The following is a 14,936-nucleotide window of genomic DNA, read 5'->3' as shown; positions in this document are numbered from 1 at the left end:
GATCGCAGTGTTGCTCCTCCAAAATGAGAGAGACTAAAATGTTTTTGTCACTATCGCGCATTGCGTCTCCACTCTGTCGGACAGTTTTGCTTTTCATGCAGACGCAACACGCTGCAGATGTCTCAGCTGACTCACTGTCTATCCTAGCAGAGGTCAGGGCCGGGCAGCTCTGTTTCTGCCTGCAGGGATGACGGTCAGGATTACTTACATCAATAGGGGTCTTGGAGTACTTCAGAATGCCATTGTCCAGAACAAAGAAACGCTGCAGAATAAAAGAAAAAAACGAACAAAACAATAGTACCAATTTGTTGTTAAATAACAACAAAGACATAAAAATGATAAAGAGAGCGACTTCAAAGAAGCGGCCTTTTAATATTCAGCACACAGTTTGGTAATGGATGAGTCTGAGAGTGCATTTTCTGTAGAAGAGAAAGCTTTTGTGTCTGGCCTGGCCCGTGGATCGTACCTTGTGCCATCCTTTCAGGGGCCATTTCCTTTTCTTCAACATAAAACCTTCATGTTTGTCGGGCCTCTGGACGTTGCTCTGACCAATTTTCAGTCCCTCGATTATTTCCCAGCTGTCTGCCTCCTGGAAGAGGAAGAAAAATACACAGCCGTGTCAGAACTAATCCACTCACTTCTCTGGTGTGATACCCAAACAGGACACGCGCAGGCTGTAATAAAAAGAAAATATGGCCTTGTCATAGGAAAAACAGGAACACGTGTAGTGCTTCTCTTTAGCCAACTAGTACAGCTTTAAAATAACAAAATACAGTCCCCCTGTGCTCTCTCAGCATTTCCAGCTCATTAGCTTTCTCCTGACTACGCTCTTTCAGCTCTGAGAGGGTCTGTAAATCAAAATGATGCCTCTGGGGGAGGAACGGTGGGCAGGTCATGCAGGGACAGGTGACATCCAACCTTTGTCCCTCAGGAGTAGACAGGCGGGAGGACAGGGTCACTGATTTGATAGCAGGAATATGACCAGTAACAGAGTAAGAAACATGATCCTATTTTCTGTCTCTCTGTGGAACCATCAGTTTCACTAAAGAAAATGCTGTTGCTCTTCATGGACTAAAGGAAGAAAATGATTCCTTCAGTCATGGGGGTCGCTGCCAATACATACCTGCAAATTAATGCAGATAATAGTTTTTATTGGTCAGGATTGGTCATCTCTATCGCAGTCATGTAATTTGAAACTTTCAAATATGTATTTCAACAGTACTTTTTCCAGACATAAATGATGGTGCAACAAAATTTCAATGGATTTAAAAAATACATTTTTGACATTTCAGGTTTGAATGTTTTTGATATTCATGCAAATATAATGTATGCTGCAGAGAAACCATATGCTTCTGTAAGCCAACATCACCGGCCCAGAATATTCCTGTCTAGGCATTTAATCTTTCTGCTTATAAAATTTGGCATAATTAATCTAAATTGGTTGGTTTCCTGGCATGGATGATACTTTTCAATATGGTTTAGGTGAAGGACTGTTCATAGGCCTGTGTTCAAGTTGTAACCTCACTGTGTAAAAAAAAACAGTCTATATTATACCGTAAATTAGAGACATTTTTGCTCTCCCAGTGTATCTAGTTGGTGGTTTGAGTTGACGCAAAGGATTTTGGAGACGGCTTGAAAGTGTTGATTTCGGAGCAGGGAAATCTTTCTTGATTGTCACTCTCTGAGACCATGTTGACGTTAAACTGTTTCAATAATAACTTGGTGTATCACCATCTAGTCATTGAACCTGGTGGTTCATGAGATGTTCCTGAAAATGTGACCCAGGTCAGCTTCAGCAAAGGTAGCGGTTTGCTGGTACAACGGTCCGAAACACATTACATTTGGTTCTGGAATGGATAAAGTAAGATTAAGTTGCCGGAATGGCCCAAACCTCAACTCTTTTAAAAATGTATGAACTCTTCTTAGAAGCCAAGTCAGTGCCAAGAAATCGTCAAACGTGAATGAGCCCGACCGATTCTGGTAAAAGTTGTTTAGTATCCAGTCTGTGTTTGGCTCTCTGCAATTTACTAAGGCACATTTAACCAAACATGAGAGTATGTATGCACATTTTTGAGTTTGTATGCATATTTCTGATCCTGTGTGAATTAGAGCATCAACAGTAAATTCACAACCTGTTTCTAAAATGAATTAGAAACAACTGTTTGAAATTAGGGTTGCACGATATTAGAAAAAGACGCATGTGACTTGATGTTAATATTGAAAATCAAATAGTGAATTAATCAGTCTGCTCCTTTCAGCCATCATAATGTTTTAACACCTTTTTGTCAGCGATGGCATCTGCAGTCACTAAAATATATATCAATTATGTCTGTAGCAAGCAAACTCCATGCAACTGGCCAAATAAACTACTGGCAAGCAGAACACGAATGCATGATGCTAGAAAAGTGTTAGCCTCTTAGATACTGCACTCAAGTACTTCTTTAAATTTGCAGTATTGCACATATTGATATCGCTGTAGAGTAACAGTTCCTTGTGACTACTTGTGGCTGAGACAGAAGACCTGATCAAATTAACAAAGTACAGAAAAATGTAAAACACATTAAATGTCAAAATGAATATTGTGATAAAAATATGTATGTAGAGTATTAAAAACCAAGTAATCAATGACCTTTTAAAGGATCTGAAGGCAACAAAAATCACACCAGAAAATGTAAATGAAGGAAAATTATAAAAGGAAATTGTTTAATTTTAGGTCAGCTTTAGCCAAATTGATAAAAGCTTTAAATAAGATGCACTTAATGCATTTGATTAGATTTTGAATTTGACACTTGACTCAATAGCATTGCAGCTTCTGAAACAAAAAAGTCAGCTTAGTATGCACAAGCTTCACTTCTCGAGCAACAAACAGCCTGTGGCTTCTCGCTGCACCATGTGACGCTACAACCTTCAAGATGTCTCGCCGGGCGTGCATGATGACACCTACCCTTGGTTTGCAGGACATTTAACAAAGGAGGACAACAGCTTGCTTAATCTAACAAGTCGGAAACAGATCTGGGTGGTAATGAGGTCATATTCCTCCACTCACTGCAGGGGCAAATGCCTTGTGAAAATGGGGAAGTGGAGGACTTTAAAATATACACCAACGCTACAAGTCAGCTGTTACCTGCAAAAAAGGTTATGCTGCAATGCCTCTTCATTTAACACACAACAGCTGCAGCTTATTGTCTGTACGTAACGGCGTATAGGGGGATAATGGAATATTTGTTATGGAGGAATGCCTCAGGCAAACTTCCCGTCTGTTATCAGACGTTTAAATGAGTCTGAACTGATAAATCAATGGTACACTAAATAAAGAATTGCTTGCTGCAAATATTTAAATACATTACCCTTCCCAAACCATTAAAAAGATCCATGGCACAGACTCCACGTAAATACCAAGGCACATGCTGACTACTGGCTTATATGGAAATGGGGCCCATAATAAGAGTTGCTGCTTTTGGTAGCGCAGCCCACAGAACTGGACTGAATTAAGCCAAATGATTTCCTGCACTCTGCTTCCGTTCATTGATCTCGCTGCAGAATAATTTACAGCTGAATGAGCTGGTCCCTCTTGGCAAGTTTACTCCTTTATTGGAGAATGTCTTGTGGCAGATTCCGTAAGAGGCCTCCTGCTTTTCAAAGTCAAGACCCTTAAGGAGATTAGCCTCACAAATTTGCTCGTTCACAGTCAGTAAATTTGCGTAAATCTTCTTGACAAATTAGATATTCGAATCCCGAAAAACGGCTTCGTTCGAACCAGAAATCACGCTGGGTAAAGGTGATGATCAGCTTAGTCAATGTACTCAATCTAGACGAGCCTTTTTCATGAGACAGGCCCTCAGGGTTCCACCACCGTCGGTGACACACAGCCACAGCAGACCTTTGATGCAATGAATCAAACTGTTACAGTTAAGGTTTCACTGAGCAGAGAAAAGGACAAACACTCTTTGGGGAGACCTCAAGCTAAATCAGCCCTATAAATATCAGTGCCTCAGCCTGCTTCTGGAGACCACTTTACATTACATTATATCAGTGACGCACAAGCGCAGTCTGTCAGTCGGTTTTTCCTAACATGTCGTGTGCATACGCTCTAAGAAATAGGATCTTTGATAAATGACTTGCTTGCCACAGTGAAACAAAGCGATTAATGAATTACATGAGGCATTGACACCTTTAAATAGTTTTTTTCTAGAACAAGGAGCTTGGATAATTCGGCTTTGCGTTGTAAGAAGACTACATTTAATTTAGGCATATTTGAATTCAGACCCGCCTCGTAATCCTCAACAACACCGTGTCTGCTGTGGATCACGTCACACACAGGCAGTGTTCGAAAGAAGGTCCAGCAGAAATCGTACTTTCTGCAGCAACTCAAGAAGTACAACGTTCCAAAGGACTAGCTGGTGATCTTCTCCACTGTGCCTATTCGGTCTGTCCTTTCCATATCTGGGTGTGTGTGATTCAAGACAAGTCCAGGACTTGTTCAGGAAATGGCATCTATTGTGCACAAATTAAATTCAAATTCAAAAACTGTGGTCCATGCTACAGTCTACAAAATCTATTGATTTTTAAAAAAACAATTATTTCTCAACATAACAAGCATGCTCAAACGTGGCACTCCTGTCCAAAAATTGGACAGTAGTTTTAAACTCCTCAGTAGCAACCAGAAAGTACAAATTCCATCACTTGCACAACAAAACAGAACCTCTAGATAAAAAAAACCCAAAAAAACTCGCACCCTATTCACGCCTCGCACACCAACACAATCGCCAGTGGAAGATGATATCTCAGCAGCTACTAACCACATAGCAGTTGTTTTTGAGGGTGTATTTTCCCGCAGTATTTGGCTGGCTCAGCAGTAAAGCTTAGAGTAAGAGGCCTGGCTTCCACACAGAGAGGATGTGGACATCCTGAGAGAAGCAAAGGCCTGCACACAGCGTAAACACACCAGATTCGGTTACACAAGTCTAAACGTAAGATCTGATGACTCGTAGGCTGGCGCAGCTCTGAGAAATATTACCAGTATCTTTTTCCATTTGAAAAGAAAGCAATTTCTACCAAACTGGTGTAGCGAACATACAGATAGATAAAAAAAATAAATAAAAAAAAAGCTGTTAATTGTCCTGATGCCCCCAAGCAAGATGTTTTAATGCTACATTTCAGGAATTTTGGACCTAGGAATGTCTGTGAACTATGTGCATGTTCATGTGTTTGTGTGAAACTGCAGGTGGAGCACCTAATTGCTCCCACGAGGGCATGAACAGCAGCCATCAGCAGCCGGTATATTGACATGTATCGATTCAAAGATGAGGTCAGGATCCCATTGAGGCTTTCCCCAAACAAGAATGCATTGCTTTTGTTATTCCACAAAAATCATTGAAGCCCAACAAAACAGAGGTCATTGGTGGAGCATCTAAAGCCATAATAAAGGCCAACATTAAATTACAAAGCAGATGATATTTGGAATGGAATGCATAAAGTCAGAAAAAGATTATCCATAGCTTCACACATAATGGGTACATGACATTCGCCATCATAGCTCAAATGAAGCTTGATTTTCCAGAAAGCTGATGCTGAAGGTAATTTGAGCAGAAGGTTTAGAATGTGCTTGGAAAAAAAAAGTGAAAACTGAATGAGCTCATCATGAAGAAGTTTTTTTCCAATTTCAGTTCTGCACAGACAGCTCAATTAACCTCACCACTTCAAGAGATGTAATAAGGGTAGTCTCACTTATGCTGTCAATGCTTTAAAAGTGAGGTACGACTATGTGTGGGTTTCTAGCAGATGAAACTCCTGCTTCAGATGAGAACATCTCATTCAATTATTTTTCTCTTGCTCCTTTTCTCTGATTTATCAAGTGTGAGGGAGCAGTCTGTGAGGGTCCCCTCACATACCCACCCAGTGAAATGGGAAGCGTGATGACCCACCACAAGAAACTAACATTTACGTTGGTTTTAAACATAATGGCCTTCAAGCTCTACTTCTCTGATAACTCATACAGTAGGAAGTAATGTGTGGCAGATCACAGACAACAGCATACATGAAACAACCAATCACAGCCCAGCGTCCCAGCTGCAACACATTCCCAATCCTCCCTACAATAGATTTTAGGACACAAATAATCTAGACCTACTGATTTAAATTATTTATATCATTTTATGACATTCGATTGTTATTCTATGGAGTATTTCCCTAAAACTAATTTAATATACATACTGTATGTTAAGGTATGTTTGTTTCCATCCTTTGGTTCTTCCTTATTCCTTCCTTAGACTAATTGAAGATCCTGTTATTTTTACTAAATAAATTAAGAAGGGAATTTCTATTGTGGAATGTTAATGTTTATTGCGACACAATGCCAGCAGTAAAGCAGGCCAGTTGTGTAATTGTGTAAACTAGCGGTTCTCAACGTGGGCAATACCGCCCCCCAGGGGGTGTTCAGAGGACGGCAGGGGGCGCTGGCGGACATTTTTACAAAAGGGGGGCGCTGGGATGCCTTTGGGGGGCATTTGGTCGAAGGTAAATTTTACACCTTAAATGCACAACAATGCCAGTTTAGACTTTGAGCAACTTGGTAAAACTGTATTGTGTAACATTAAACCATTCTTGGCTGCCACTGTATCGATGGCAGCTCTTCTTCTATTCAGTGTTTGTAGCTTCTGTTGGCTTCTTGGCGCAGCTCCGTTCTCCTGCTACTGGTAGCTAAAATCACGATACCCTCACTGTGTATCCCTCTGAAAAATTAACCCATTTAAATAAAGAAATAAAGAAATCCCTCCATGGGTGATACCACGATAGAGAGCGTTCATTTTATAGAGTTAACACGGTGCTGTAAGTGGTCTGGTATGAAGCGGGGGTGATAGAACAACACAGCACTTTTAAATTTCAATAATCAGAATGCAGAAATTGCTTCCGTTGTTTTAAAAGGTTTATGTCAGTCTGCCTTTTCCCCATCGATACTCTTCCCGACCGCCCTGCACCTTAGGGGCTTAAAAAAAAGACGAGCACATTGCGCAAAACTCTGAAACAGGAGAAGCGGGACATAAAACGGAGCGACGAACTAGATGTGAATTATGGCATAAAAACAGAGAATCCGACGCTGAACAGTGAAAAATCAACACATGATGTGAAACACATGCGCAGCAGGTGATGAGTGAAGATTATTCGTCTTATATTATTTGTCTTATAATGGATAAATGATCAAATAAATCTAGCAACAGGAAAGAAACTAAAGTGGACATAGCAAGAGAGGATAATTCTAATCAAAGGAAACTAAATGGAAATGAATGAAGAACAAAATGCAAGAATAAACTAAGAAACTAAAGTAAATACAGAGGTATAAACTGGTATGGCAAGACATTTCGAGCAATAATTAATACAGAGGACTGTATGGCAAGAATAAACAGACACTATTTCCAGATAAAAGGTAAAATAATATTGTTGAAGTGCCATGGGTTTGTTGAGACCATATCTAGTACTGAGAATAAATATATCTTATAGACCATAACAATAAATAACTGATCACTTATTTATGTTTTTAATTAGATTTGATATATTTAGTTCTTCAATATTATTTTTGATGTCAGTGCTAATGTCATGAGGCTGATGACGCCATGACACTTTCAGTTTGACTCATTAGGATTTGATTAAGAACCAGATTTGTTCTTTGTAATTTCTGTCCAGTAAAACTATTAATCTATAAATCAATAGACAGGTCTATATAAAGATATAATCCATGTTTCTGTCTCATATTTGTATAGCATTAAAATGACCTGGAACTTTTGTTTTTCTACTGAAAGCTCTGGTTTGCACAATGAATACCATGTGGGTGAAATTTTATGGTTGATACTCTAATGTCCCATTCTCCTGAAGGCAGCACAGAGCTGCACCACCAGAAACTGACAGAAACACTGAAGAGAAGAAGAGCTATGATTAATGTAGTTACAGTTCTATCCATGTTTTAATGTTGCAGAGCTCAGTCGTTTGCAAATAGTTCAAAGTTTAAACTGGCATGTTGAACATCTTTTATCTGGTCATTTTGTGTAATATTTAACAACTAGAAAATGACACAGAATAAGAATATTTTTTCCACTTTGATTGGCTGCTGTTAGGCCTACCAATTTTAACTTGAATGTTCATTGCATTTTTTGTAGACGCCTGTGAAAATAATTTCTATTCCCATGACTTTTTTGCTCTCTGGGAATTGATTTTTGATGATAAATACAGAAACAAGCATAAAAATCAAAACATCTACAATAGTGATAGTAATATTAATGATAAAGTAATGGTCAGTGCAAAGTAGCCTGCAAATTCTTTGGTGGGGGGCGGTGAGGGACCTGGATAAAGGCTAGGGGGGGTTGGCCCCAAAAAGGTTGAAAAACACTGGTGCCAAGTCATTGCCAAGTCTGATCGTTTGTCTCTTTATTTTGTAGTGTTTGGGACATCCAGTCATTGCAGTCCCTGAATAAACTAATGTTAAACTAATCATATCTTCATTTCAGGAGTTTAGTCTGTATTATGAACCTCTGCTCTTTATCTCCTCCTAATTTTATCTGCAACTGATTTGGCAGCACAGACTGGCGACCTGTCCAGGGTGACCCCGCCTCTCGCCCAGAACGTTAGCTGGAGATGGGCACCAGCAATCCTCCCAACCCCACTGAGGGACAAGGGTGTCAAGAAAATGAATGGATGGATGATTTGACAGCTTCATACAAGTCAGAAGTTGAACTTCCCCCAAGACTTGGGATTTTTGGACCTTAAACAATATATAAATAGGGTAATGAGGTAAAAAAAGAAGAAAAAAGACCAATGTTTTAATTTTAAGATGACTATTTTCAGAGAGGGAAGCTGCAGAGCAGCAAATCCTTTTTTTTGGTAAGATTTGTCAAGCAAAACCCAAACACACAGGATCCAAAAAGAGAATGTAGCTTAATAGATGCTCTGCAAACCATCAAATTTCATTCAAGATTCTGATCCAACGTCTACAAAAGCATTACAATAGTTCAATAGAAGAGAATGTTTTTATTTTATTTGTTTTTTTTTCTGTTCCAGCTTCCAGCTTGTCTAGTGTCTGACTTCATCAATTAGGCTACTTTGGACAGGCTCTATGTAAAACTGGAAATGCGGAGAACCTTTTCATCAAAAGGTTGCAGCCAAGAAAGGGATAATGAGCTGGAGCGTCTGAATGGGTAACTGTCTGCTTCATCAAGCCGCAGGCTTTCAGCTAACTGTCCTAATTCCTCAGATCGGCTTGCTTTCTTCTTCTCTTGCGCAGACAAAACTGGGCGTCCACACCGGGCCTTGCAGAATGTGCCACATGTTCAGTGGGGCACCGAGCCTTCGCCTGTCTCTCATGAAATATTCACCAGCCGGTGCCAACGGAAAAGCAGTGATGTCAGAGATTCCAGTATGGGTGTCTTGTTTCCATGTGGCCACAGTGACACAGCATGTCCAAGAGGAGAGGAAGGACGACCGGGGGCTTCGGATGACTTAACGCAGGGGTTAAGTTTGAGCCACCGTTCTGTGAACTGTTAGATAAGAGCGCAGCTCATTTGGTAGCAACTGCTCTTTCTCTGCTGATTAGTCTGCTAATTAGCAGATATCTTGCAAAGGTTGGCCAGCAGGTTTATCTAATTGTGTTTAACCTTTCACGAGGAATGAATGCATAATGCTTAGCTGTTATGGTAACATCTATCTGTGTTTGTCACATCTTGCTATTTCAGCATATGGCTGACTGATGATTAAAGGGAATTCTGGCACATATGACTACGCCTGCAGAAATGTCTGCATAGCTGCTTCTTTTACCTATGTATTTATTTACCTTGGCTATGATTTCAATGTTTCAAAGCATTTTAGTGGGAAGGATAGTCACCTTCTTTGTCTGCAAGTACTCGTGTAGAAACTAATTTATTTTCAGTTAAATTTCGCTCTTAAATTTGGGTGGGGGATTCAAACACTTACATTTGTTTTGATATAAACCATTCTACTGTAGCACCACTTTCTATAGATTTTCTTTCAGAACTCCCCTTTAATTATCTCCATCCATCTTTCTATCAACCCTTCTTAGCTTGTCTTTTTCTGATATAGAAAAAATTATGCATGATGCTCCAATCGCCATTTTTAGGTGGGCAGGTCTTCAGTTCAGCTTCGGTCTCATCTGTTAAACCTTCTTAAATGACCTCTGCACTTTTTAGATTTACAAATAGAATATGTAAGCATCCAAAGTACTCCAACATTTACTCCTGATAATTTCATCGCTGCTCCAGCTTCACTCTCAGGAATCTGCTGCTCGATGGATTGTCTCTGAAGTTAGAAGATCCGTTACCTGTCGGCTGTCTCGCTGGGACGAGGAAGAGGAGGAGGCGCTCTTTTGAACCGGCACCGAGGTCTTGTTCACTGGCGTGAAGCTCCTCTCCTCGGTGCTCATGGTGCGGCCGTGGGGGCCTCGCTGGTACTGATGGTGCTGAGACATGCTGGCCACCGGTCAGCTCTGCAGAGCTTCCTCAGCACTGAGGCCCACAGGTCGGGCACATCCTCTGAGACGTCCTCACACTCACAGCCTGCTGCTCATCTGAAACACAAGGACCGGGGAGTCATATTCCACTCGCTCAACCCACGCTGCAATGCAGAAGTGATTTCATAAAGAGTTTTAGAATTACCACATCTGAACCGCTCCAAGCCTCCTTTAATTCAGCGTGTTAATCTGAGAAACTGACTGACCCTCAGCATTCTTTGAAGCCTGGCTTCTTCTTCTTCTTCTTCTTCTTAGCACTTGTGTTGAGTAACTGGGTAAAGCTTATCCACTATGCTGTGAAATTACTGCCACTATGGATTACTCAGCATGCGTTAAGCCGAGATATGAACATCAAAAAGCTCAACTGATCGTTCTCTTTTATTATCAGTCAGTATTACTAATTGTTGAGCTAATTAACAATTTGGACTGTCAAGGATAAAAAAATATAATCTCTTTCATTTCATCAAGAAAGGTTTTTCAGTTCAAAAGTGAACCGATAATCCCAAAAGGAACATTTTTTGCAACTTTTTCATATATAAACATTTATCCTGTTTGGCCTGCACTGTAAGCCCTATTTCAAGTCAAATAGTTGCTTGTACTGTCGATATAAAAAGGCAAAGTATTTATATTAACTGTTTTTTACAACTTTACTTTTTTTGCCATTGTTTTCAACGTTATGACCAAAGAGGTAGTGAGAAAAAAATATTATTTTACAGTGTTATACATAAAAGAAAAAGATAAAAACTTAATTGTCCATAAAAATTTAAATTTGCATTACATGATCTGTAAGAAGCCCCCCATAAAGATAACACGAGTCAAGCAACATCGTAAACATTCACGGCAGTTTAAAAAGAAAACTAATATGTGATCTGCAATAAAGTGTTCATTTATTATTTTTTATGGTTCAGTGGTTCAGTCTGATGGAGTTTGATGTCGTATTTAAATTTTGCTGTCCAAGCTGAACCACTCATCATTTAGACCCGAGTCACTTTAACCCATTTTCTGAGTCAGGGATCTAATCGTGTATACTGGGTCAAACCCATCCTGTTCATCAATCAACCCAGGACTGGATCATTACATTTGACCCAGGACCAGGTGATCAAAATGACCTGCATTGTTATTTTTAGCAGGTTTTAGGTGTTCAAAGTGCAGCCTGGGGGCCATGATTAAAAATAAAAACACAACAAAAATGTTTTTGTGTTTTTATTTTAAAATTACGTTTTTCCCAAAGTTAAAATATTTAACACCGGTAAACATTAATATTAATTATTTTTTACAATTTTGATAAATTACATTTCTACACATTTTGGAGGGTTTCCATATACAAAACCGATGGCTATTTGGATTCTGCAATGGTAACTGTACTCCATTGCGCAGCTCGCATTATTCACAACCTTACTAAAAAGCAGCAAGTGCTAAAAAAAAACTCATTAATGAACACAAAAACGCCACATTTATCTATTAATCGCAATTGATTGTGTGATAATTAGCCGTGAGCTAAAATTTAATGATTGTAAAAGCTGTAGTTACATTGAGAACATAATTACCACCTCAGCGTGTTACTGACGTGATTATTAGGACCATTTAAGTTAATGATAAACCCTTTAAACATTTAATTAGATTGGAAGATTTAAGAGAAAATACCAAACAAATAAGGACGTTAAGCAACGTTTAAGGCAGAAGCCTACCCAGAGCTCACTGGCAACCGACATCGATAACCTTTCAAACCTAAATGTGCTAAATGTGAAGTAATCTCCTGAAATAATTGTATCAGTTAACTTCAAAACATCTGGTTAAACACCGGCTCGGCTAGCAGCGGGGAGTGCCCGTTTTCATCATTAGTCATGGCACATGCTGACATCCATAACACTGCCTGCCTGCCGGGCTGCTGTGTAATTGCCTGAACTCTTGGCAACTCCACATGTATCTATTGAAAAACAAAAAGCACACATTTAAACCACCCTTTCTTTTCCTACAGAAAAGATTAAACATAATTACATTTGGTCTTTTAATTTTGCTAAATAGTACGCCGTCCTGTCAGTGGGTGCAGCACAGACATGATGACATCTTCAGAAATAATATCTATTATTGGACTGGCTTTATCCACAGCACATTATAGTTATTGCTCAGATATATAATTTTTTTTTTCATTTTGCTGCAACATGAAGCTAAAGACATATTCCAAAGTGTTTCCACTGATAGCTGTACTGTATGTCAAACTAATAGGCAGTGATGAGCAGCCTGTGTTCATCCAGTGGACAGATACTGGTGTATGCCGCTTCACAGCACCCTGTGGTTTTAACAGCAGGATGTTTTGGTTAGGCTCTCCCGTGTGTGAGGAACCTCCCCTGAGTCCGCTCAGCAGCACTGAGCATGCTCACATGCAACTGTGCAGCTTTCTCATGCACTATAATCTATAATTCAGCTCCTGCGATAGCGTCATCATCCCCACTCTGCCTTGTCTTAAACCAGCCAGGGTGTAAGCCACTGTAAGACAAGGCGCTAAGTCGGTTCACACAATGCGTTGCACTCAGCCTATTTAACACATCCGCTCTCCTTGACCTAGTAAGAAGCAGAAGTGGCATGTGCTTTCAATGTAAATTTCACTCTTTCGATGCATTATTAATCACAGTAAGTACAACCTATAGTTTTCAGCAAAAATCAGTGTGCATTGTCAGTAAACTTTATTGACATTTAAGTTACGGCCACACATCTTTCAGGATATGAAAAACAAAACTGGATGTGAAGCGACTGCAGCAACAGTGAAGTGAAAATACAATCAGTCTCTTTGTTTTCACTTCGGCTTTTCACTTTTAATGAACATTTCTAAACTGAGGATTAACATATGCAAACCCTCTTTGTGACAATAATTTAAAACAGCCACTAATGATAAAAAAAATTATAATTTAAAAGTGTTATTTTATTGCCACTTTATGAGGCAAACTAAAATAAACTAGTGCATAACTGAGCACTGGAAAGAAGAGGTGCCTTGTGTTCACAGCTTTTTCACACGTTGAGACGACCCCTGCTGAACCGATTACTGTTATATGGACTTCCTCGGTTAATTAAAACGTGACGACCAACTAACCTCCCTCTGCTCTGCTCCATAGGTTTGCACCACACCATACAATCTCCTCTAATGCAACACTTACAACACTGATCTGACTGATCTTCCCAGCACTGCACAACTTTAGTTTTTACTGTCCTTTGTGTTATATAAATCTATATATATGACCTGTTATATGTGATGTGTCTCCCTATTTAACAACATAAAAAACAGAAAAGGGTGCATTCAGCCCCCTTACTCTTTTAGACATAATTAAACACAGTAACCATGGTTCCATCAGTGCTTTTTAATGCACATTTTGAAGTATTGTGTTAGATACTAATGCAACACCATTTTCCAGTACTGTTTACTGGAAATTCAAAATAACATCCTGAATTTCGCAAACAAAACAACAAAAAAAAAGATTTTTAAGCAACATGTGTGGCTTGATTGATTTGTTCCAAACCAGTAAAAAGAAACACACGTAATTTGCATTTTTCCTTTTGTGTTATTTTAAAAGTTTGATGAAAATTGGATGGAAACTATTATGTGTCACTAGCTACACTTGCTTAGTGTAGATAGTGGCACACTAAACAGGTTTAGCCAACATGGAAGGGATTCCACTTTGGTCATTTTGGTCTACATGAATGTGCATCGAAAAACTAACACTGTGCATGCCCCTGGACATAGCAAGCCTACAGAAAACGTGTTTGTGGGGACACTTTTTTTGTCAGGGAAGGTGCTCAGAGATGTTCGAATGATAGATGGAGCTAAACTCGTTAAACTCATTGCCATACATGAAGAATACGTGGTAGACGATGCAAAAGTCTTGAGGACAGGAAGTTCTCCATCTCTCAGTACAGTTATCTAAACGGAGTCCAAACCTAAATCCAATTGAAAATCTTTATTAAGACAGAAAAATTGATGTACAAAGGAATTGTCCATCCAATTTGACTCCATCTAGAGCTGTTTTGTTTTCTTCTATTGCAAACATTATAAACTGATGTTTTTGTGGCTACAACATGATCAAATGTGAAAACGTTAAAGGGACCTGACTACCTTTGCAAAGCACTGTACTTCAAGCCAATTTCTGGTTCAGCCTCAAATAGATATTCAGTTTTATTTACTGTAAACAGCAACATCACATGCTGAAGCTAATAAAATAAAACCTTTGTCATAAATTTGACAAGACGCCAAAGCTGCTCCATCCTCTGAAAGTTATGGTGGTGCCGGGAAGAGTCCGGTCAGGACAGAATGAGTCATGAGCTTATTGTTCTAAATCCAGTCCTCATGAATATGGTCCACTCAGAATGAAGACAAGGCAGGTTGAATGAGTCAGCTATAAAAGCACCGCTAAACCACTTAGCTGAAACTTGAACA

The 14,936-nt window shown here is 39.4% G+C and overlaps 1 protein-coding gene across 4 annotated transcripts in view; it reads right to left on the bottom strand.

Annotated features, from left to right (window-relative positions):
• The window catches only part of osbpl6 (oxysterol binding protein-like 6), a 45,328-nt gene that overhangs the window by 23,725 nt on the left and 6,667 nt on the right, over positions 1-14,936 (bottom strand). For all 4 annotated transcript variants that reach the window (XM_008398784.3, XM_008398767.3, XM_008398758.3 and 1 more), the window contains exons 2-4: positions 10,322-10,567; positions 467-589; positions 209-262 (exon numbers count right to left, since the gene is read on the bottom strand). In XM_008398784.3, the coding sequence (XP_008397006.2) occupies positions 209-262; positions 467-589; positions 10,322-10,468 (324 nt within the window). In that variant the 5' untranslated portion in view covers positions 10,469-10,567. The remainder of the gene's footprint in view (positions 1-208; positions 263-466; positions 590-10,321; positions 10,568-14,936) is intronic.

Source organism: Poecilia reticulata, chromosome 2 (genome assembly GCF_904066995.2).
Source record: "Poecilia reticulata chromosome 2, P_reticulata-male-v2, whole genome shotgun sequence".
In the NCBI taxonomy this organism is placed as follows: domain Eukaryota; kingdom Metazoa; phylum Chordata; class Actinopteri; order Cyprinodontiformes; family Poeciliidae; genus Poecilia; species Poecilia reticulata.
This window is presented reverse-complemented; position numbering and strand designations above follow the sequence as displayed.